This window comes from Oncorhynchus mykiss, chromosome 6 (assembly GCF_013265735.2).
Source record: "Oncorhynchus mykiss isolate Arlee chromosome 6, USDA_OmykA_1.1, whole genome shotgun sequence".
NCBI lineage: Eukaryota > Metazoa > Chordata > Actinopteri > Salmoniformes > Salmonidae > Oncorhynchus > Oncorhynchus mykiss.
Genome location: NC_048570.1, coordinates 11,651,023 through 11,675,780, shown reverse-complemented (window position 1 = coordinate 11,675,780; position 24,758 = coordinate 11,651,023). Strand labels below are relative to the sequence as shown.

Below are 24,758 nucleotides of genomic sequence, written 5' to 3'. Positions count from 1 at the left end.
ACACAGTATAGTATCCCGCTAACATAGTACTTAGTATAGAATGGTGTAGTGTACTGTATAATATAATAGTAAGTACTACATTATTATCTACACAAAAAAAACACTGTAATAAATACTACAGTAATGTCCGCAAAAACACTACAGTCCACAAAAATACGAAACATTTTAAACTATAGTATATACTGCAGTATTGAATTTGCATATACTCTGCCCATTCCCCTCCCCCATATCCCAATGTGTGCCACCCATAAGTGAGGAACCTACATGCCAAGTATACACCATATATTGTCTTCCCTTCAGGTGATAGAAAAGAGCAGAAGCTCTGAACTGTCTGTTCAGACCCCAGTCCTACCTACCAGATCATAGAAGGAGAAAGACCATAGTACAGTAATGTCTGCGTAAATAGTACAGTATAAAACAATCCACAAAAACACTACATGAATTACTATAGTATATACTACCGTTTTCTTTTACAATGGTATTTATACTATAGTTAACTGTACATACTACAGTATACTACAGTAAACACTACAGTATTCACTGTAGTGTTTATGCGGAATATAGTATATATGTGCTTTTGTATTTTTTCATGTGGGATAAGAAAATCTAATCGTTTTCTATGAAGTAATATATGGTCTATGGTTATGAACAATGATGAGACGGCTGTAATATTCTGTAGGTTTGTATGCTGTACTATACCATATTTCTGAGTTAATGTCGGAATACAACAATAATGTAATGAATTCTAATGGGAATTAATGTCAACACCCTGTGAGCACAATCCAAAAGTATTTTCAACTTATTTTCAACGTATTTGCAACATCTTGTGCTCATAGGGCAGTCAGGTCCCTTCTGTACACTGCCCATACTCAGCCTGGCAGGGGTTGTCAGAGGCCTACTCCCTGCTGTATGTTGAGTGTGTTCTTGCAGTGCTGCTGTGTGTGGGTGTGTGTTTGCTCGGCCTGTCCAGGGCCGACTCTGTGATCAGATGTAGAGCAGACACTGAGGCTTAGCCCGTACTTAAGCTCTGTCCTGGTGTCTGCCCGCTGGGATAATCAGCCGACCACTGCCAGCCTGCCAATAGGTAACAGCCATCGGGTAGTGGGTAGTGGATACCCCCAGGTCACTCCGCATGCGGGGCATTGTCGCCATTCCCTGTCCTCAACTCCGGCTAACCATGGCAACGGCACCCACCCACTGCTTATACCCCTCAATAAGGGTGGGAATGGGAAAGTCTGCCATTAGGAGTATAGCCCACGTGCACGTGGACACGCCTCCCCTGTCCTCCTGAAAACCCTGTGTCTCTTTGGGCCGCCCCATTGGAGGTCACGTTGGTCTAAATTAATCTAGTCGCCATTAAATCCTGTTAAAGACATCTAATGACGCGGATTACACTTCCTCTGCCTCTCAAAACCAGGTGGTCATTTTTGTCCACTGCAGTGTTTCGCCTGTACAAAAAAGTAAACGAGACTCGGCCAAAAGGACAGTCAGAACAGTCAGCGAGGCTCCTCTTTGATCCACTCCTCAGTGTAATGGTGGCCATTTTGCCTCTCTTCCCTCCCATTCACTTGTGTGGAGATGTGAGTGAAACAATATACAATGCCCCCCTACCACTGATGATCTAGTTATGAAGAGGGTGGAATATGGGGATGGTGGTGTCCCATTTCTGAGACGATAGGTGTGGGATGCATACTAATCATGGCCCCCTTTCTGCCATCCGAGCGCGAGATTGTTTGACAAAGGGCCACCAGATGGCCCCCACTGGCCCGCAGTTCCCCCAGAAGAAATGGGGTGTTATGAAAACGACATTCCCCAGCACAAAGGCCCACTGTTCTCATGGTTGGATGTCCAAGGGCTCTATTCAGTGTGTATCGCTGAAGCGTTACAGATTGTGTGATGGAAATGTAAAGGTAATTTCTGATTGAACCGACATATGCAGCGTTTACCGTGAACGTAGTCTCCGCTAGCGCGGGAACGTTGCCTTTAAATTTCAATCACGTTGCAACGCTGAATTTCCGTCATACAGATTGAATAGAGCCCATAGTCTTCCTCTTTCCCCATGACCCACCAAAGCACACTTTCTATGCCCATGTTTAGAGCCGTACCTTCCATCCCACTCACATTCTTAACCCGTTGTTTTCAACGTGGATAGAGGTTGAATTGACGTCTGTAGCCCAGTGGGTCAGGCCCACAGTACTGAACCACTGGGCACAAACTGGTTGAATCAGCATTGTTTCAAAGTAATTGGACAACGTATTGTGATGTGCAATCTACATGTAAAATACATTCAATTTTTTAAAAGTCATCAATGTAAACTGTTGTTTTTGGGGTGAAATTTCAACCACAGGATTATGCCATCATGGTAACCAAATTTCAACATAGACAAACCTTGTATAAAATATGTTGAATTTGTACCTTTAAAACAACGTCAGATTTTAAATGTTATATCCACTATCAGAAAATAAAAACTTTAGGCTGGGCAGCACCTCCTACTGGAAAATTGATGTATCTACAGCTACCCTTTGTTTTAACCAAGCCCAGCCCTGCTTAGCTATGATATTTGTAATTGACTATTAGTGTGCTATCTCGTGAGAATGATTGGTGAGAGATTTCCACTTAAAAACTAAATAGATTCACTGTTGTTATCGAAAACATTCCAAGGGGTAGGTTTAACAGAGCAAATGAAATGTGACCGTACTTAATCAATCATCATTAACGCTATTTAGGCCTATATAGCATTTGCAAAGTCATCAAAAGAAATTGTTTGAATTAAATCCAGATGTCATCTATAAATAGACTAAACAATAGGCTTAGGGGTTCAAGCTCTGGTTGATTTCAAATGTAATGATATTTAGTGATATTGAATTAGGGTTGGTTGTCAACGCAACCAAATATCAACATTTGAAGGATATTTATCTTCTGCTTAGATAGGTCCATCTGTGCCACTGAGTTGGTCTGGCTTTAATTCCAGTTTGTTTACCAATAAAAACATAATATGTTGAATTCACTTCTCCATCTCAACCAAAAATCTAAGTTAAAGAATAAGACTAAATGAAATCAAACTTTATTTGTACCATTCATATTCAATATAATCTTATCCAGGTCATTTGGTTCTGCTATTAGACGAAGCACAGCGATATCACATTAATCTGTTGTTTAAATAAATAAAATATCTGACATTGTATTCCCATTTCAACTTTGCTGTTTTAAATGGTTGAAAGCGCAGTGATAGACATTTGGGTGACAACTAAACCGAAATTCAGACATTGTTTTTACATTGGAATTTGGTTGTGCTTTGAGATGGTTGAAAGCCTAGTGATAACACGTTGGAAATGTAACTAACTTTTTGAGTGGGTGAATATAGGATGTAATCTCATTGATCAACGTCTCAACCAAATATTACCAAAAGAATCCACGTTGAAATGACATGGTGTGCCCAGTGGGGAGTGTGTTTGCTCTCGTCTTGGACTCTATGTTTGTAATGTCAGTGTGAGGGTTCTCTCTGTGGGGAGTTTCAATATGTTTTTTAGAAGTTGCAGTGCCACATAGAGTGCAGTGAAGATGAGAGTCGGCCTGCTGTATATTTAAGAGCTCTCCCACATCTGATGGGACTAGTGGGGCTCTCTTTTAGTGGGGAAATGGAGGTAGGCCAGCAGGAAACTAATGGGGACTTGCTCTGACATGAGCCCAGGTGCAGACAGTGTTTGACTGCTGGTGTTGACACAGAGACAGCTCCAGCATTGTCCTGCCAGGATGTCTGCATGACGCATGGCTTGGCTCTGTCTTATCTCAGCTGGAGCTCTTCTGGCTCTGCTGGCACTCTGCTGGAATCACTTCCCAGCTAGCACATACTGTTCTGAGAACCATGTTTCTTCGAGCTTGGTGAGAGCATGGTTGTCTTATGGTTATTTCTTGCGTACAACCTCCCCACAACATTCTGGGAATGGTGCTTTGGAATGTTCTCACCACATTTAAGGAACTTGACAAAAACATGTTATTTTATCTGTATTTCATTACTTTAACAGATTGTTTCCTAAAAGTTCAAACATGGTTACATTATATTTCAATTTTGGTAATGTTCTAGGAAAGTTTGACTGGTTTTGACATTGGGAATGTTCTCTGAGAAAAGGAGATTAGCACCGAGAGAGGGTGGAACTTCTCCAAATGTTATGCTCTCTAGATGAATTATTCAATTTAGGCTGCAGCACTGATAACATAACTTAGGTTTTCTCCTCTAGGAGATGTGCGGAGCCCCAGGAAACCTATATAAATAAGTGGATTCGTTTCTGAAATGCTGTTCCTTCAGACTTTATTCAATTTTGTTAATGAGAGATGAAGCTACTGTGCGGGTTGGTAGTTATAATTAAAGCCAGACAGCGGCTGTTGTTTCACACTTTGATTTAAACCACATTTACACAGTCATCTCTAACAAATTAATGCCAAAAGTGGTTACAGTGTTGAGCATGGTCACCTTTCCCTTCTCAAACGAGCGTGCCAGTCTCTCAGAGCCACGGTCAGTCAAACACAGTCTGGCTGAAAGGCAGTTAAACCCTTGAGTTTATGGGTTCCATATGTGAGAAGGAAAGCCTCTTTTCCCACATAGGTCTTGTCTGTGCTTTAATGAGTGTTAGCATAGATTTCCTGTGGCTGAACACTATGCTTAATTGACCTGAACAGCAGAGTAACTTTGCACTCCCTTTCCCAGGAACAAAAAGGTTTTTGTCTGGGCGGCAGAAGCAGCACTCTCAACCATTGTTGACTGTTTCTGTCTGACAGAGCAAATAGTCCCTTTGTATATTGTTATATTCTTCCAGTTTGAACAAAGTTTAGACAAAGACGCCTTCGGTTTCAGATTCGCTGGGGGGGGGGTGGGTGTACGGGTGGGAGTGAGGGGGTGGGGTGGTTGAATGGTTGTTGATGAGAGCCTGTCTATCTCCTCTGTTTCAGGGATCACATATACACGGTGGATACAGACACCGCCAACTCCGAGGAGATCTTTTTCAGCAAGGTGAGTGTTCTTTTTGAGGAATGTGTTGCTCTGCACCGTCCTGCGGGTGGCTGTCCCATACGCTGGCATAATCACCTGGCAGGTCATCCTGTCCAGCCCCGCTCCAGCGGCCGTCTGGCGTGAGACACTGCAGCGCCATGACCCCACTAAGCACATTATCCCATCAGGCATCAAACCGCATGCGTCATCTCTGCTCAGAGGGATGGGGCCAAGGGAGAAACCGGAGATTTATGTACATATGTAACCACCCCCAACCCCGCCTCCACCTCCTCCGCAGTATCTGTTTGTTCCACCTAGTATAATCAGAGCGAGCTGGATCAAAGAGACTGAGACAGAGAGATTGATCACTGAGACCCTGTTTAGTCTTTAATCACTGGCCAGGCGCCAAACATGCTGTAGTGTAGTATAGAGGCTGACCTATAGGACAGAGGCAGAGTTGAGCCAATCAAGCAAGCTAACTGGTGCTCCAGGCTCTCTCTCTCTCTCTCTCTCTCTCTTGAGGAATGATCGCCAGGGTAACTAAACAGATCTCCATTGATTCCCCATCAATTTCCTCTCCACAGAAACTAACATGGAAGTCCAGACAGGCAGACGTGGACACCTGCCGAATGAAGGGGAAGCACAAGGTAGAGAGACTACTCTTTCCTCCTCCTCACCGTACCGCAGGTCATACCATACATAATAATAAACAAAAGCTAGGAGGTTTTCCTGACCACGGGGACCTCACCAGTAATATGTATGTGCATATTCATATTCATTAAAATATTGTAATCTCTGAATGCCTTGCTGTCTCACATTCTTCTGAATGAATATGTGAAATTAATAATAAATGTATTTTATTTTATAATGGGATGGGAAAAAATCCACCAGTTGTCTTTATTGTATAATTAATGTTATTGTGCGTGTTTTTGTTTTCTGTGCATTCGACATTTTGTTCAAAGAATACACTGTACAGGTAGTAGCATTCCAGGAACATGGACTAGTCAGTCGCCATCATTCATTCCTCTGAACGTGGTTGTCCATGTGGTTTTTCTCTAGTTCCAGCACAACAATGAACCATTCACAATATGCATCCCCCCCCCCCCCCCTTCTCTCCCTAAGGATGAATGTCACAATTTCATCAAGGTCCTCCTACAGCAAAACGATGACTCCTTGTTTGTGTGTGGAACAAATGCTTTCAACCCCTCCTGTCGAACTTACAAGGTACAGCTCACATTGCTCTCTATCCATGCTCTCTATCCATGCTCTCTATCCATGCTCTCTATCCATGCTCTCTATCCATGCTCTCTATCCATGCTCTCTATCCATGCTCTCTATCCATGCTCTCTATCCATGCTCTCTATCCATGCCCTCTATCCATGCTCTCTATCCATGCCCTCTATCCATGCTCTCTATCCATGCTCTCTATCCATGCTCTCTATCCATGCTCTGACATCACCTGCTAAGAATTCGCTGCACACACCGTGCTGTATTTCAACCATCTGGGGACGACATAAGGAAGAAGAGGTGTGGAGAGATGGACATTGATGGATTACTTTCAAAAGCGCATGGTCAGATGTGTCCTTTTTCCCAGGTGTAGTTTGACACATTTCATTTCAAATCAGGGAAATCTACACTGACAGATAGTGTAGGCACAGCAGTTCTGTTGAAACATGATCAAGGCAGACGGCCGCCTCGGTTGTCAAGGCATTTTTGGAATAGATTCAAGATATCCAGGCTTTGGCAGAGTTATTAAGCGTCTTTAAACATGAACACCATCTTATTAAGATATCTACTGTCATCCTTAGGAAAGAAAACTCTAGAAGGCTGCCTTTGTTGACATGTTAGGAAATGAATTGACGCCACAGTGAACTTGATTTGAAGGTGCTGTTGTGAGACATCAGGGGGTTGTTGTTTATCGCGAGGTATGTTTACTGCCGAACAATACTCTTTGCTTCATTGACGTTTTGGTTCAGCGAAGCACAAAAAAGGCCTTGTGTTCTCACTCACGTATTCTTTAGAGAATACGGAATTTATGCCCACATTTTGTAGGCATGGTTAGTTTTGAAGTTCCTCTGCTCCCATTTCAGGTGCTTCTCACTGTTATTAGTGTTATATTGTCTGCGGAAAGCTGACATCCTCACTGACATACCGTAACACGTAACGAGAGGTGCTGTAAAATGTGTAAATGTTATGGCGAAGAGGTGAAATAAACAGGCTGTTGGACATTGGCAGGCTCTCCCAAACAACCGATTTCAGGCCCGCTGGGCGCATCCAGTCAGCCTGGTTCTGGTCGAGGGGGAGGGAGTATGTGTGCACATGCATCCACCTTGGCCACAGTTTGCCTTTCCATCTCGCCGGCCTGACAGGCCTGAAAAGAGCTTCTGTTTTTGGGCCAAACTCATCCCACATTAATCAGAGCCATGAGGAGGGGGGAAGATATACAAATGGTACTGTCGACAGCAGCTACACAACCCCCCACCCCCCTCCTCACTCCCTCGCTTCTCTCCTCCCCCCTCCCGAGGGTCCATCTGAAAGCCAGCTCCTCTGTCGGCGCCGACACTTGTGTACCAGGGCCGTTCAGACAGACACCTTGGCAGCCGTGGGCCACTCCCCAGAGCCAAAGCATAGCTCGCTTTGTGTAATAAAGCCTCCCTCCCCAGCTGCCTGATGTACGACTTGTGTCCGTTACATCACCTGTTGCCGGGCGGAGCAGGGGAGGGCTGCTGAGAGGCCCAGTTGATATTGATCAGCCATGGTGTATAGCCCCCCCCCCCACCTCCTGTATAGCCCCTGCCCCAGCCCCTGCCTCAGCCCCTGCCTCATCCCCTGCCTCATCCTGACCCCCTACCTCACCCCAGCCCCTGCATCAGCCCCTGCCTCAGCCTCACCCCCGCCTCAGCTCCTGCCTCTGCATCAGCTTCGCCTCAGCCTCACCCCCTGCCTCATTCTCACCCCCTGGCTCACCCCTTGCCTCACTCTCACCCCCTGCCTCAGTCTCACCCCCTGCCTCAGCCCCTGCCTCAGCCCCAACCCCTACCCCAGCCTGAGCCTGACAGGTAGCTGAAAGATGGAGCATGGCTGTCTCAGTGGGAGAGTCAGTGCACTGAATATGTGCACACTCTGATTTACCATAGCAGTAATAAACCCTGTACGATAACAACATAGACATGCAATGACAAAGCCCCTTTCCAGTGTGGAAGCAACCAATTAAAATGCATTTGAGGGCCATGCTAGAGATGTGTTTATATTCTATTTGTATTATTAATTTGCAGACAGGGCCTTAATCCTCGAGTTAATTAATGAATTTACATCCTCAAGGATAGGTCTAGCTTCCCATGTGTTCAATTGTTTATGGAAAAATACAATCATGTTTTCAGGAGCGACAACATAACTGTTCCTCTTTGCTGTTGATAGTGGATTGACCTCATAAATATCTCACGATTGCCTGGGAGTCTCTTCCTTCTGTTCAAATGGCAGGAATAGATCACTGACAGAGAGCCAAGCACACAGCAGACAGAGGTCATTGCCATGGTGAAATTAAACAGACAAGAGTGGGGCCTCCCTCCCCCTCCCCCTTCCCCTCCCTCCACCCCCCCCCCCCCCCCCTCAGTGATAGTGCTTCAACCCCCACAGTGATAGCATAGTGCCTCAACCCCCACAGTGATAGCATAGTGCCTCAACCTCCACAGTGATAGCATAGTGCCTCAACCCCCACAGTGATAGCATAGTAACTCAACCCCCTACAGTGATAGCATAATGCCTCAACAACCACAGTGATAGCATACTGCCTCAACAACCACAGTGATAGCATAATGCCTAAACCTCCACAGTGATAGCATAGTGCCTCAACAACCAGTGATAGCATAGTGCCTCAACAACCACAATGATAGCATAATGCCTCAACAACCACAGTGATAGCATAGTGCCTCAACAACCAGTGATAGCATACTGCCTCAACAACCACAGTGATAGCATAATGCCTCAACCTCCACAGTGATAGCATAGTGCCTCAACAACCAGTGATCGCATACTGCCTCAACAACCAGTGATAGCATAGTGCCTAAACACCCACAATGATAGCATAATGCCTCAACACCCACAGTGATAGCATACTGCCTCAACAACCAGTGATCGCATACTGCCTCAACAACCAGTGATAGCATAGTGCCTAAACACCCACAATGATAGCATAGTGCCTCAACACCCACAGTGATAGCATACTGCCTCAACAACCACAGTGATAGCATAATGCCTCAACCTCCAGTGATAGCATAGTGACTCAACAACCAGTGATAGCATATTGCCTCAACCCCCACAGTGATAGCATAGTGCCTCAACAACCACAGTGATAGCATAGTGCCTCAACCCCCACAGTCATAGCATACTGCCTCAACTCCTACAGTGATAGCATCGTGCCTCCACCTTGCTTCAACCCCCACAGTCATAGTATAGTGCCTCAACCTCGCCTCAACCCCCACAGTGATAGCATAATACCTTAACACCCACAGTCATAGCATAGTGCCTCAATCCCCACAGTGATAGCATAGTGCCTCAACCCCCACAGTGATAGTATAGTGCCTCAACCCCCACAGTCATAGCATAGTGCCTCAACCCCCACAGTGATAGCATAGTGCCTCAACCGCCACAGTGATAGCATAGTTCCTCAACCCCCACAGTCATAGTATAGTGCCTCAACCTCGCCTCAACCCCCACAGTGATAGCATAATACCTTAACACCCACAGTGATAGCATAGTGCCTCAATCCCCACAGTGATAGCATAGTGCCTCAACCCCCACAGTGATAGTATAGTGCCTCAACCCCCACAGTCATAGCATAGTGCCTCAATCCCCACAGTGATAGCATACTGCCTCAACCCCCACAGTGATAGCATAGTGCCTTAACCCCCACAGTGATAGCATAGTGCCTCAACCCCCACAGTGATAGCATATTGCCTCAATCCCCACAGTGATAGCATAGTGCCTCAATCCCCACAGTGATAGCATAGTGCCTCAACCCCCACAGTGATAGCATCGTGCCTCAACCTTGCCTCAATCCCCACAATGATAGTATGGTGCCTCAACCCCCACAGTGATAGCATAGTACCTCAACCCCCACAGTGATAGCATAGTGCCTCAACAACCACAGGGATAGCATAGTGCCTCAACCCCCACAGTGATAGTATAGTGCCTCAACCCCCACAGTCATAGCATAGTGCCTCAACCCCCACATTAATAGCATTGTGCCTCAACAACCACTGTGATAGCATAGTGCCTCAACACCCACAGTGATAGCATAGTGCCTCAACAACCACAGGGATAGCATAGTGCCTCAACCCCCACATTGATAGCATAGTGCCTCAACAACCACATTGATAGCATAGTGCCTCAACAACCACTGTGATAGCATAGTGCCTCAACAACCACAGTGAAACAGTTGAAATTAGTGCCCTCAGACTAGTGACGTCATATCAGTAATACAATAACTTTCCCTGTCTCGAAAATGTGTATCTTTTAAAGGGGACTCTGTTTATACAATTATTCATATCTTGATAGCTGAGAGAAAAATGCTGGTGTTAGTTGTCGTAATGTAAGGTCAAAAGTAATTTTTACTGACAAATCAGCTTCAACTATTTCTCTGGCAGCGCTCTCAGCACTCAGTGAGAGAGTGTGACCGTTTCAGTGGGCAGATGATAGGTGTTTCCACAGAGACAGGAATAGAAAACAAAATAGCCTCTTTAGAGACCCAAAAGGGCGGTGTAAGCGCATCACCTTTCTTAGAAAACTGCAGTCTTTGTGAGAGAGAAAACGCCTCTATGTAACTCTGTTAGCGTACAGTGATCTTGACCTCAGATCAGTGTCCTTGACCTCAGCCCAGTGACCTTGACCTCAGCCCAGTGACTTTGACCTCAACGCAGTGACCTTGACCTCAGCCCAGTGTCCTTGACCTCAGCCCAGTGACCTTGACCTCAGCCCAGTGACCTTGACCTCAGCCCAGTGACCTTGACCAAAGCCCAGTGACCTTGACCTCAGCCCAGTGACCTTGACCTCAGCTCAGTGACCTTGACCTCAGCCCAGTGATCTTGACCTGGTGGGGGTGGGATGGGGATGGGATGGGGTGGGGTTGGGATGGGTTGGGGTGGGGTGGGGTGGGGTTGGGATGGTGTGGTGTGGGGTTGGGGTGGGGTTGGGATGGGGTTGGGATGGTGTGGGGTTGGGGTGGGGTTGGGATGGTGTGGGGTTAGGATGGGGTTGGGATGGGATGGGTTGGGGTTAGGATGGGGTTGGGATGGGATGGGGTGGGGTTAGGATGGGGTTGGGATGGGATGGGGTGGGGTTAGGATGGGGTTGGGATGGGATGGGTTGGGGTTAGGATGGGGTTGGGATGGGATGGGGTGGGGTTAGGATGGGGTTGGGATGGGATGGGGTGGGGTTAGGATGGGGTTGGGATGGGATGGGTTGGGGTTAGGATGGGGTTGGGATGGGATGGGGTGGGGTTAGGATGGGGTTGGGATGGGGTGACTGCTAGCTTTTGGGTGGATTTTCCTCTGACCCTTTTTCTCTCTCCACTGTAGATGGACACCATGGATGCTGTAGGGGAGGACATCAGTGGGATGGCGCGGTGCCCATATGATGCCAAGCACTCCAACGTTGCCCTGTTTGCTGGTGAGAGACCTTAACTAATGTGTTACTGGAATGTGGATGTGGTCTGGGAAAATATAGCTTACCCTTTTTAGTCTAAAGAAGTAACCTAAAGAATCTTGCATTACCACATCAACATGAGTGAAAGGTATGCATTACTTTAAGTGTTTAATGTACAGTGTCTATTTTATGTACAGCAGTACTGTGTGTCTAAGACAATATCCCCCCTCTGGGAAATTACAGTTAACCTTATTAACCATATTCAACCAAGCACATTAAACTAGTTGTATGAATGACATGTCAAGATCATTTTAAATTCCACTGTATCTCTCAGTAATCATGTACAAGGCGTATCACTTCAAAGATTAGCCTTTTCCTTTAGTCATAGTCATTAAACATTAGCTGGATAGGACAGTCTTTCTCTTTTTGAGCGTAAGGTTGCATTAGGAACACTAGGGTGCATTTAATACTCTGTGGCCTATTTTAATAGCAATACACTAGCAGTAGGTCAGGAATAAGGAGCAGTCTGTTACATGCTGTTGAACAAATTGTTGAACTCTGGGCCAATTTGTTCTGTGTTTCTGGGAGGAATCTGCTGCTTGGCAGATGTAAGTTTGTGGGCAGCTTGGAAACACATGAAGCTATTGTGGTTTTACACCACCCCCCAAAAAATTGAATATTCTCCCGAATCTGGGGATTAAAAATCAATAGAAAAGACGAAACCCCGAATGAGTCAGCTTTCCGTTCGTGGGTTACAGCTCCTCCAGCTGAGGAGCTGTTATAGTGATTCACTCTTACTGCTATTCAGTGTGAACTGATTTATGGGATGTGAGTTTCTCTGTGTAAAGCCAACGCAGAGTAAATGCCTTTAGATGACTAGTTAATTTGTAGCAGCGGAATTGGAATGGGAATCTCTGAGTAATCAAGAGGATTCTTTGCTATCCTTTCAATGATGTAGTTAAAGTTTCCAATGCAGCCATCCAATTGAAGCTGAGGGGCTGAGGTCCTTCTCATTGCAGATACTGTTTGCATTGCGCAGCGTGTGTGTGTGTTAAATGAGGATTGTTTTTGTGCGTAGCCATTCCTCTTGTCGTGTTTGTGTTTGTTCTGCCCATGACTGGTACAGTGGCTGACTTCTCATTCCTTATCCCTCTCTCTTCTCTCTCCAGATGGAAAGCTCTACTCCGCAACAGTAACAGATTTCCTAGCGATCGATGCAGTCATTTATCGTAGCCTTGGTGACAGCCCAACGTTGCGCACTGTCAAACACGACTCCAAGTGTCTCAAAGGTGAGGAGAGTCATTGGATACAAAGGCCTGATGGTTGAAAGACGTAGAGACACAGACTCATCACAATGAGTGACGGGTTGGAAAACAAATCAGAGTTGATGCTGTCACTCTTATAACCAGTCCCATAGCAATTATGTACTAAGTGGCTTCCTCTAAGAATGACAACATGACCAGGTTGTCAAAGCTGAATGAATAGATCCCTCATCCCCCACATGTAAATATCCCTTTAATAGAGATGATGGATTGAGCTACTCCCAGTGCCGTGCTTGGGCTGGGCCTCACTGTATACTGTGATTGATTCTTCAGGTATTGAATGTAAAATGGGTGTTGATCTGTTTTGTGATGATATGTCTGTTTTTTGTTTTTCAGAGCCGTATTTCGTACAGGCAGTTAACTATGGTGAATTCATCTACTTCTTCTATCGCGAAATTGGCATGGAATACAACACAATGGGAAAGGTAAGCTGACTGAGGCTGAGGGCTACATCCTCCTGAACAGGAGAGACAGGATGTGCTTTGTGAAGTAAACAGGAAGTGGGTGTATCAAGTATCTGTAAAGGCGGTCAGTATGGCCAAAATGGTGAAACCTTTTTCGATATAGAAAAACATTTGCAGGATGTAGGCCTAAAAATAGTTGAAAATGCATGTCAGTGATGCCTGGAAAGCCATTTTGAAGTCTAAATATATTATCTGACTCGCACTGCGTGCTACTGGTTAACTACTGCTACTGTTGCTTACTCTGGCTGTTTCCTCAAAGGATTTTGAAGTTTTTCTCCAAAATGAGACAGACAGGAATGGGAGGAAAGGAAAATGAGCTGATTCTTCATTCAAGGTTTTAGACCACAGGGATATGAGACGTTTTTGATTCATCCTTTCATTTCAGTTTGCATGGAGAAGGTTTAATTGTCTCCTATAAGGAAAATACGACACGGAAATGAATCACATAAACATTCTATTATTTTGAATAATCGTGGAGCCGGGGAAAAAATATTTACACCCAATTCCGTCTGACGTGTAACACTACACATGAATACAAAGTGAAATGATCTGGTTATTTTGAAAGGAATATCACTATATAAGAAAGAATGCAGAGTGGTGTGACGTATGGTTTGGTGGGTGATGTGGGGTAGAGGAATGGTGCTCCCTGATTGATTGATTTGACAATCTGAAACATCATAAGTTCCACAGTCATTAATAATGTGGGCTGTTGTATATTTATGCATGGTGAATATTTTTAAGACCATGGCTCTGGTCTGCGAGACCTGCTTAGTTACAGAGACCTAATAATAATAAGCTTTACCTTCTGTGAGTGTGCCGGTTGGCGCATAAGGAAACCAGCCAGACAACAGGTGTGTTTCTGGAAACACACACTGAGTGTTGTGTGTGTGTGTGTGTGTGTACGTGTTGTCCAGGTGGTGTTCCCCCGGGTGGCCAGGGTGTGTAAGAATGACAAGGGTGGCTCCCAGAGAGTTCTGGAGAAACAGTGGACTTCCTTCCTGAAGACCCGTCTCAACTGCTCCATCCCGGGAGACTCCCACTTCTATTTCAACATCCTGCAGGCCGTCACCGACGTCATCCACATCAATGGTCGCGATGTCGTCATGGCAACCTTCTCCACACCTCACAACAGGTATGATTGTCCGGCGGCCACACAGAAGGAAATCAATTTCCCAGGGTACCGCAGCGCGTAATTCACTGTCACAATAGTTTTGGCACTTTTGCCAGGTGCATAATGTTATTCCTGCATAATGCATATTGAGAATGGAGAATCATTTAAGCAGGGAGTTTTTATCTAAATATAAATTATAAAGGAGCTGTAGTACTGCTACATATTGTAAATCCCATTTTATGGCGTTTCTTAGGCAATAAGACAATTGCTTGTGACAATGCAATTGAGCATGGTTAATGGGCATTAAAAGTCAATGAAGCGGCTTGGGATTCCTATAAGCGAATTTGATCCGGGCATGAATTGCAGTTAGTGAGTGAAATGAGAGGGAACACATTTTGACTGGAGGTAGTATTCTGAATTTATTAGCTATTAATTTAACCAAGTGCTTTGGCAGCATGGCGTGCCTCTCACTCTGAACATAGCCAACACTGGCTGATTACTGAGATTTACAGTCTGGGCCACAAGGTTAGCAGAATAACAGCTCTGTAACCGCCACAATCCTGCCCTTGTACATGATGAATCCCAATGCCAAGGCAGCTGAAATGCCCCTTTCGAAACGTCCAGGAAATAGACAAGTGATTCAGAGCTATGCTATGCGCAGTTTGCACACAGTGGAATCATATCAATTGGACTGAGAAAAGCTCTTTTTTGTGGGGGGTTGATGTTTCTACAGCATCCCTGGGTCGGCCGTCTGCGCCTATGACATGGCTGATGTGGCCAATGCGTTCACAGGACGTTTTAAAGAGCAGAAGTCCCCGGATTCCACCTGGACACCTGTTCCTGAGGAGAAGGTTCCAAAACCAAGGTATGCCCCCCCCCCCCCCCCCCCCCCCCCCACACACACACACACCAACAACAAACACACATTCAAAACCACACACACCGGCAGCATGAAAGAAGTTCGATATCAGCAAATGAAGCATGAGATCATTTTCCAGATGGCTGCCTACTTCTACAAATGCACCAGCCTGATCAATCTCCATCTCTGCGTTCCTAATTACCCGGCAAAGAGCAGCTCCTTTTCTCTTGTGAAACGTACGTTTATAAACCGAGATCTGTGGAGGGGGATGGTACTGTAATTGGTGTCTCTCCCCATATGGCTGGCGATAATGTGGAGCGCAACAGGATACCACCCCTGGTGATTAGCATAACATTATGCGTTTGTGTGAAACAAGGTCAGGTGTTAATGTGATCTGAAATCTACGTCTCGTTTATTCAATTTATTTTCTGTTGACGTTACCAGCAGACAAACAGAAGGGAGTTTTCACAACGTTGCCCAGGTTTCTATCCCCCACCCTCTTCTGCAGCAGTAGACATGCAATGTTTTTTATTTGATTAATTTCACCTTTATTTAACCAGGTAGGCTAGTTATGAACACCTTTATTTAACCAGGTAGGCTAGTTGAGAACACCTTTATTTAACCAGGTAGGCTAGTTATGAACACCTTTATTTAACCAGGTAGGCTAGTTGAGAACACCTTTATTTAACCAGGTAGGCTAGTTGAGAACACCTTTATTTAACCAGGTAGGCTAGTTGAGAACACCTTTATTTAACCAGGTAGGCTAGTTGAGAACACCTTTATTTAACCAGGTAGGCTAGTTGAGAACACCTTTATTTAACCAGGTAGGCTAGTTGAGAACACCTTTATTTAACCAGGTAGGCTAGTTGAGAACACCTTTATTTAACCAGGTAGGCTAGTTGAGAACACCTTTATTTAACCAGGTAGGCTAGTTGAGAACACCTTTATTTAACCAGGTAGGCTAGTTGAGAACACCTTTATTTAACCAGGTAGGCTAGTTGAGAACACCTTTATTTAACCAGGTAGGCTAGTTGAGAACACCTTTATTTAACCAGGTAGGCCAGTTGAGAACAAGTTCTCATTTACAATTGCGACCTGGCCAAGATAAAGCAAAGCAGTTCGACACATACAACGACACAGAGTTACACATGGAGTAAAACAAACATACAGTCAATAATACAGTAGAAACAAGTCTACATGTGTCTTCGTCTCTGATCTGTCTCTGTTGCTTTTCATGTACTGTAGACCTTATTACATTGTGCAGTGTCTATCATGGAAAAGAATTGAATCAGGGCTGGTTTCCATGCCAGACCACAGAATCCACCCAAGTTATCCATCAAGAAAAGAAAGGTACCGCTCCACCGTAATAGTGCAGCAAAACCTTTTCAATAAAGCTATCAAGAGGTGAGATGTCTTCGAACGGATCTCCTATCAAAGGCAGCTTCACTTTTACACGGCCTTCTCCTCTGCTACTCTGTCCTTGTAAAGAGATCAAATGGCTGCTCTCTGACTCCCACTGTTTGATTCCCTGATACTTTCATCCACTTCAGGCCCGGGTGTTGTGCTGGCACGCCGTCCTTAGAGAAGTACAAGGTGTCCAACGAGTTCCCTGACGACACCCTGAACTTCATCAAGCAGCACCCTCTCATGGATGAAGCAGTGCCCTCTATCACTAACAGGCCCTGGTTTCTCAAGACCATGGTGCGGTGAGTATAGCCTCAATAGCTACGATGCTACTCTAGTTAGCGCGCTAGCTAGGTCTGGGTTATAGGTGGTGTTAATCAAGGTTATACGTGCATTATGCATGACTAAATTTGTAATTACCAGTGGTATCATTATATACATAAATCTTAGTTACAATTTTTATACAAATGTCATGGCACATAGCAAAGTGTTACGTTACATGTTGTTAAAAGGGTTATTATATACATCAAAAGCTGGTACTTTTATAAGGCCATATGGTGGAAGGTGGTTTTATTATCTATGTCACAGCCTCTGTGTGTAGTACGACTCTAACACAGGAAGTCAGCCGCAAACTGAATCTGTAATAGGACCTTATCTCATATATACCCCAAAGGGACATTATAGAATTTGAGCTTTTGTTACAAATTGGACTATCAAAATCCTATCAACTATGAAAACCTATTCCATTATATGTTCTAGTGGCTAGCCAGGCAAAATCTGTATGGAGGTAGACTGGATTCAAGGATATCCCTCTTGAGATTTCCTATTATTCTGGATGCTGTCCTTGAGGTTGTTGTTATTCTTAACGGGACAGAATCATCGACATACTGTAATACTTGAGATTACTGTTATTGTTGATGGCGCAAAACCATGGGCTTAGAGACATTCAATGTCATTTCAAACCAGACAGTCTGAGTGGGAGAGAAGAAGGCCTTATCTGACTGATTTGATTGTGATGTGAGCATTTACTCAGATAATGTAAACGATTAAGTTGGTGCTTTCATTCCAGCGAAGGCATACACATGTTTTATATCTCATGACCTTGTGTGAAGAGATCTAGTCTTTCAATGGCAGAATGGAAAAGGATGTGTGGTCCACTAAATTGCTGAAAAATATATTTGTAATATATTTGTCTTTAATCCTTTCCATCTCACTGAATTAATAGCCATGCAAATGTATTTGCATGTGGATCTGCAGATCTGCTACATGGTTTTGCTAACAGTAGGAGCTCCATGGTACAAATCTAATTGGAGATACTTAAGCAATAAGGCCCGAGGGGGTGTGGTATATGGCCAATATACCACGGCTAAGGGCTGTTCTTAAGCACGGTGCAACGCAGAGTCTTTAGCCATGGTATATTGGCAATATACCACACACCCCCGAGAAGCCTTATTGGTATTATAAACTGATTACCAACGTCATTAGAACAGTACAAATAATTGTTTTGTCATACCCGTAGTGTACGGTATGATATACCATAGCTGTCAGCCAATCAGCATTCAGGGCTTGAACCACCCAGGTTATAATACTAGATAACACACAGTGGAGTTCCGTCTTAAAATTAAGAAATTAGGTATAAATCCATAAACGTGTTCTTCCCGGTGTTCCATATCTGTTCTAGATACCGGCTGACCCGGATCGCTGTAGACAGTGCAGCGGGACCCTATCGGAATCACACCGTCGTTTTTCTGGGATCAGAGAAGGGGATCATTCTTAAATTCCTGGCCAAGATGAACAGTGGTTTCCTGAATGACAGTCTCTTCCTTGAGGAGCTCAACGTGTATAACCCAGAGAAGTATGTATTCCATGAGCTAGACACCACTACACCAGCACCCCAGCACCACTACACAAGCACCGCTATCCCATCACCACTACACCAACACCACTAACCCATCACCACTACACAAGCACCCCTATCCCATCACCACTACACCAACACCACTAACCCATCACCACTACACCAGCACCAGCACCCCAGCACCACTACACAAGCACCGCTATCCCATCACCACTACACCAACACCACTAACCCATCACCACTACACAAGCACCCCTATCCCATCACCACTACACCAACACCACTAACCCATCACCACTACACCAACACCGCTATCCCAGCACCACTACACCAGCACCACTAACCCATCACCACTACACCAACACCACTAACCCATCACCACTACACAAGCACCCCTATCCCATCACCACTACACCAACACCACTAACCCATCACCACTACACCAACACCGCTATCCCAGCACCACTACACCAGCACCACTAACCCATCACCACTACACCAGCCCCACCCTACCAGCACCACTAACCCATCACCACTACACCAGCCCCACCCTACCAGCACCACTAACCCATCCCCACTATCCTTGCAACACTATCCCAGCAGCACTAACCCAGCAGCACTATCCCAGCACCACTACACCAGCCTACCAGATGGCTACTCTATCATTTAAAGAGTTTCATCAAGTTACACTCTGCACTGACCACAGCTACTAAATTAAAGAGGCCGGTCCCGGATCTTCAGTAACAGGGGCTCAGACCACACAACTCTACTCTTACAAATGCAGGACGATTAAAGGAAACGGAGAGGGACTGCTAGTCATTCAATCCAGCCTGAGATCTCTTCCTAATACATTATAAAGGGGCCTTTGGAATATTTGGAAAGGAAGTAAATGAGGGGAAAATGTGCCTGGGCCTTGCCAAAGCAAATAGATGAGAGGCTTGATGATAGGGTAGAGTCAATGAGAAGGGGATGAGAGGCAGGGCTTTCAAGGTGACAGGCGTTTGTGTTTGTTATCCAACGACGTAGCGTCATGTGACATGGGTGTGTGTGGGGTGAACGACAAGCCCCCCCCTTTTCTTCCTGGCATGGGCAGAGCAGTCTCTGGCCCTCAGCCATCTGGCCGGAGCGGACAGCGTAGGTGACTTTGCTGGGTGGGATCAGGATCTGGGTTTGGCCACCGCGCATTACATAGTGTAGATGGACTGTAAGCCCTAATTGAGGGCTGTAATGCCCGGGCTGAAGATAAATCCCTCCTCTAGGGTAGATGGATGCTCTGCACGGTGGGATTAGCGTGGACTCTCTCTTATGCCCTGCAGACAAAGATGCTATGGTGGGGCTTTGAGCACCTATCAACAGAGAGAGACTGGGGCTTTTGGAAATGTTCTGTTAGTGCTGACAACTTCTGCTGTCTGTCTGTCTGTCTCTCTGCCCCCAATCCAGGTGCAGCATCGACGGTGTGGATGACAAGCGGATCGTCAGCATGCAGATGGACAGCCAGGGACACTCTCTGTTCGTGGCCTTTTCCTCCTGTGTAGTCAAGGTGCCGCTTTCTCGCTGCGAGAAACATGGCAAATGCAAAAAGTATGTTTATAAATGAAACCCTCCGTCCATCCATTCTCTTAGAGCCAGGACTTTATTTGTGCGTTTGTAATGTCCCAACCAATCAGTCTTCAGGAAAATAAAAGGCCATGAAGATACACTTTGTGATGAGAGTGCTGTGTGCGTTTCCTCCAGATCATGTATTGCCTCCAGGGATCCCTACTGCGGCTGGGTGTCCGAGGGAGCGTGCAGGCAGGTGGTGCTCGACCCAAAGTAAGTTACTGTTCACTCCACTATCATGCTGTCTATTTCACGTACGGTAATCATAACATCATTTGTGCCGTATGATGACTGGTGTCCTCAGTGACGTCAATCTAGCTACTGTTTACATTTTTAGTTTCTATGATTAGTCACATTTTTGTGGTGCTCTGTATTTTCTTCCAACTGAAAGAGCCATTGAAAAGTCTGATGGAAGGAAAGGGATATTTGCCCTGGGGCTGGGGCTTGGGAGGAGGGGGACTTGGCAGTCGCCGTCATTTGTGGCTATATTTATGAAGCAGAACTAGATGTGTTTTGAAAGAAAAAAAAAACAGCATATGGAGTTTCGGTGGGTGAATCCCATTTAAGAGATGAAGTCATAATAAAAGGAACAGCTTTTGATGTTAAATTAATTTGATCCCAGCCAAATGATTGGTCTCGCATGCTACAGTACTATATCCTATTATAATTTCTAAAGCCCTGGCCTCTCGACTGTTCTGATTGAGTTCCACTTTGGAAATTGAGTAGACAGAGGCATTAGGAGGTTAGATGACCTCAGTTTTACTGTACAATATTTCTAAGTGAGTGAGTGAGGATAAGAGCGCTATGATCTGTAGGTTCTGTGGCGAGCGATTGAAAGCATTTGGCCGGACATGTCTCAGTGTTTAAAGGCCCAATGCAGCCATTTGTATCTCAATATCAAATCCTTTTTTAACAATTAAGTACCTGTTTTCAATTAAAATAAACTAATATAGCTTCCTAGCAAAGAGCAATTTCTCAAGCAAGAATTTAGCTAGGATTGTCTGGGAGTGGTCTGAGTGGGGAAGGGAAAACAGGCTCTCTCTCTGTCTCTCTGTCTCTCTGTCTCTCTGTCTCTCTCTCTCTCTCTCTCTGTCTCTCTCTCTCCTCTGACCAACTTGTATATGCTGTGGGTCTGCTGTATATTACCAGGTGACATCTTGCACCACCCTCGAAGGCTAGATAAGTCAACATCATATTAAAAACTACATAGCATGTGTGTTTCCTCTTACTGCATTTCAGCAAAAATGATTTCATCAATACTCTACTTCTGATTTGAAGCCTGGTAAACCAGGCTGTGTAGAGCATGATCCATGCTCTGATTGTAAGCAGTGGTCCAGGCAGCAGAGGCTGTCATCCTTGACTGTAATCTTCCAGACAGTTGGCCGCTCTGTTTCACTGCATGGTTGGTCCTTCAGGAAAGTTGAGTGTGGGCTGCTGGGAGAAAATAGTGTCCACCTTCCTTCCGCTTCATTGGCCTGGTCCCTGGCCCTGATGCGTGTGATTGGACCGTGGACCCATATCGATAGTGAAGGCAGACAGTAGGGTTGTCCTCCTGGCTGGTCCTGTGGTGCCTGATCTGTCCAGGCCTGTGTGAGTTCTGATCTGTCCAGGCCTGTGTGAGTCCAGTCGTTCACTATGATGTCTCTGTTCATTATGCAGATCGGCCTTCGAGCAGGACGTGGAGCATGGCAACACAGATGGACTGGGAGACTGCCAAAGTAAGCAGGCCTCTTCCCTCTGTTGATCTGGGCTCAATGTGCCTCTGTCCTGCAAGACAGGGACGTGTATCTCACCCCACCATACACAACAGCACACACAAACATTGTACACACACACGCACATACTCACGCACACACACACAGCCCATACTCCCCTAAAGAGTCCACAACCACTCTGTATAGACTAGAGTACATAGCTCTGTGTTGCTTTGTGGTTAATACCGATTAGGGGAATACCAATGAATCAGAAGAAAACAAGAATGGAAAGCCTGTTCACATTCCTTTAGAGAAACACAATAGACCAGAATAGACAGTTCACATTCCTTTAGAGAAACACAATAGACCAGAATAGACTGTTCACATTCCTTTAGAGAAGCGCCGTAGACCAGAATAGATGAGAATGTCCTTTAAAGAAGAACCATAGAATAGATGAGAATGTCGATAAATATTGAACAGGCAGTCGATTCTCAATTACTTTAGGCCTTTTCACATTGCATTGTTCTTAGCCCTGGACTATCTTGCTTATAGCCTAGCATTTGATTTCCAACAGCGATGGTTTGTATAAACCTTGCTCTCTGCCTGTCTAACCTCAGAAACAAAGTTACACTTTTGAAATTCGATCTCGCCCCAGTACAGAGAATGCTGCGCATGAACGAGACATCAACTTTTCTGATCCAGGCGAAATCATGCAACAGTATTATTATCATGGATATATCCAATTAGTAATCAATGGAAAAGCTATGAAAACACAGCCGTGCTAAAAAAGTTTTGTAATTAACTCGAGTGTACAGTTGCTTTTCTACAACAGGTTAGCTAGCCAACTAAGGCTAACACAGTCACAACAAACCGCGCAACTAGAATAACAGAAAAGTAGCGGCATTTGCGTTGGTTTTTACCTGTTTTTCTATTTACCTTACTTTGTAAAAAATAATATTATTCATGATTTTGACTGGCTGAGAAAAGATGTCCTGACATGTTAATTCTTAATAGGGCAGTGGAGATGTTGAGAGAGACAGAAACGTATGTACAAACCCCCGTTGTTGCAAACCAAATGTTAGGCTAGAAGCAAGGGGAAACCAAATGTTAGGCTAGAAGCAAGGGGAAACCAAATGTTAGGCTAGAAGCAAGGGGAAACCAAATGTTAGGCTAGAAGCAAGGGGAAACCAAATGTTAGGCTAGAAGCAAGGGGAAACCAAATGTTAGGCTAGAAGCAAGGGGAAACCAAATGTTAGGCTAGAAGCAAGGGGAAACCAAATGTTAGGCTAGAAGCAAGGGGAAACCAAATGTTAGGCTAGAAGCAAGGGGAAACCAAATGTTAGGCTAGAAGCAAGGGGAAACCAAATGTTAGGCTAGAAGCAAGGGGAAACAATGTCTACATGCTTTTTACAGTGGAGATCAAGTTAATGAATTGGCTGTCTGGGGCCTCCAGAGTGGAGCAGCAGTCTAAGGCATTGCATCGCAGTGCTCGAGGCTTCACTACAGCTCCGGGTTTGATCCCAGGCTGTGCCACAGTCAGCCGTGACCAGGAGACCCATGATTTCCTTGTCCCATCGCGCTCTAGAGACTCCTTGTGGCGGGCCGGGCACCTGCAAGCTGACTTCGGTTGCCAACTGGACGGTGTTTCCGTCGACACATTGGTGCGGCTGGTTTAAGCGAGCAGTGTGTCAAGAAGCAATGCGACTTGGCAGGGCCGTGTTTCGGAGGACGCATGGCTCTCGACCTTCGCCTTTCCCGAGTCCGTAGGAGAGTTCCAGCGATGGAACAAGACCGTAACTTCCAATTGGATATCACGAAAAAGGGGTACAAATTGTCTGGCTGGCCTGATGGGACACTGGATGAGTAGGGTTTTCTCAGATGGAACAGAAAACAAGATGCCCATTTTTGCTTCAAAGGCTTACCTGTGCAGTTACCTGTACAGTTTTTTTTTGTATTGCTTAGAACACGTCTCAACCAATCATAATGCTTGTTTTAACCAACCCATTGTAGAATATTAATTTACTGCATTATAGGCATCACAAGCATTTGTAAATTAAGGGACAGTGCAGCTTTTGTGATTGGACAGTGAGCATTCTAGGCGTTGTTCTTGACCCTGATTCACACGGGCTATTTTGGCACAGTGTTTCTGGGGCTAACCCTGAAAAGTTGATGCTAACCCTGCAACTGAGCAGAGCCAACTAGCCCTGAGCTAAGGTGAACATTCACTTAGCCCCTGGCAAAAATGTCCTTCAGCCCTTAGTTAAGGTGCATTGTGAATGCGCCTTTTGAAGAGATGGTTTAGATCATGCCAATTGTATTTTTTTTATTTTGCTCTTTGAAAAAAATGAATTAACACATTTTTCCTTTAATTTTTTTTAGATGCGTTCGTGGCCCTCAACGGTAAGTACCAAACCCGAGGTAACGAGATGATACCTCCCCTCACACGTATTTATTTTCAGCTCTTCCGTTCAATCAATACTTTGCTCTCACCATAATGAAACCCCGCCCACTATTTCACGAGAAGCTAAACGAGCTGAGCTTTAATTGAAATGTTTCATTTTCTATATTTTTTTCGTTCCTTTTCTTTCTGTAGACGTTCAGTCCAGTCCTCACAGTCATGAAAGGCCTCACCATGGTCAGTCTACTTTTGTTTTCCCCCAGTTTGGCATATATAGTGTAATTCTCTAGCATCTAGAACCTTTCCTAATCCACTCCTCAGTGTTCCGAGTCCAGATCTTCCCTCCCCTCCACCCCTCCTCCTGCCCTGTTCTGCTCTGCTGTGAAGGACCTCTAGACTGCGATGCAATAGCATTGATTT

General features: G+C 45.1%; 1 protein-coding gene across 6 annotated transcripts in view; it reads left to right on the top strand.

The window, feature by feature from the left end:
- The window catches only part of LOC110525095 (semaphorin-6A), a 92,330-nt gene that overhangs the window by 45,565 nt on the left and 22,007 nt on the right, over positions 1-24,758 (top strand). For 3 of the 6 annotated variants that reach the window (XM_036979395.1, XM_036979396.1, XM_036979397.1), the window contains 15 exons: positions 4,948-5,008; positions 5,572-5,634; positions 6,110-6,211; positions 11,563-11,653; positions 12,799-12,918; positions 13,288-13,376; positions 14,330-14,547; positions 15,260-15,391; positions 16,936-17,091; positions 18,471-18,644; positions 20,088-20,228; positions 20,382-20,459; positions 21,906-21,964; positions 24,320-24,340; positions 24,534-24,575. In XM_036979395.1, the coding sequence (XP_036835290.1) occupies positions 4,948-5,008; positions 5,572-5,634; positions 6,110-6,211; positions 11,563-11,653; positions 12,799-12,918; positions 13,288-13,376; positions 14,330-14,547; positions 15,260-15,391; positions 16,936-17,091; positions 18,471-18,644; positions 20,088-20,228; positions 20,382-20,459; positions 21,906-21,964; positions 24,320-24,340; positions 24,534-24,575 (1,547 nt within the window). The remainder of the gene's footprint in view (positions 1-4,947; positions 5,009-5,571; positions 5,635-6,109; positions 6,212-11,562; positions 11,654-12,798; positions 12,919-13,287; positions 13,377-14,329; positions 14,548-15,259; positions 15,392-16,935; positions 17,092-18,470; positions 18,645-20,087; positions 20,229-20,381; positions 20,460-21,905; positions 21,965-24,319; positions 24,341-24,533; positions 24,576-24,758) is intronic. The other 3 variants (XM_036979400.1, XM_036979398.1, XM_036979399.1) reach the window with 2 other exon arrangements.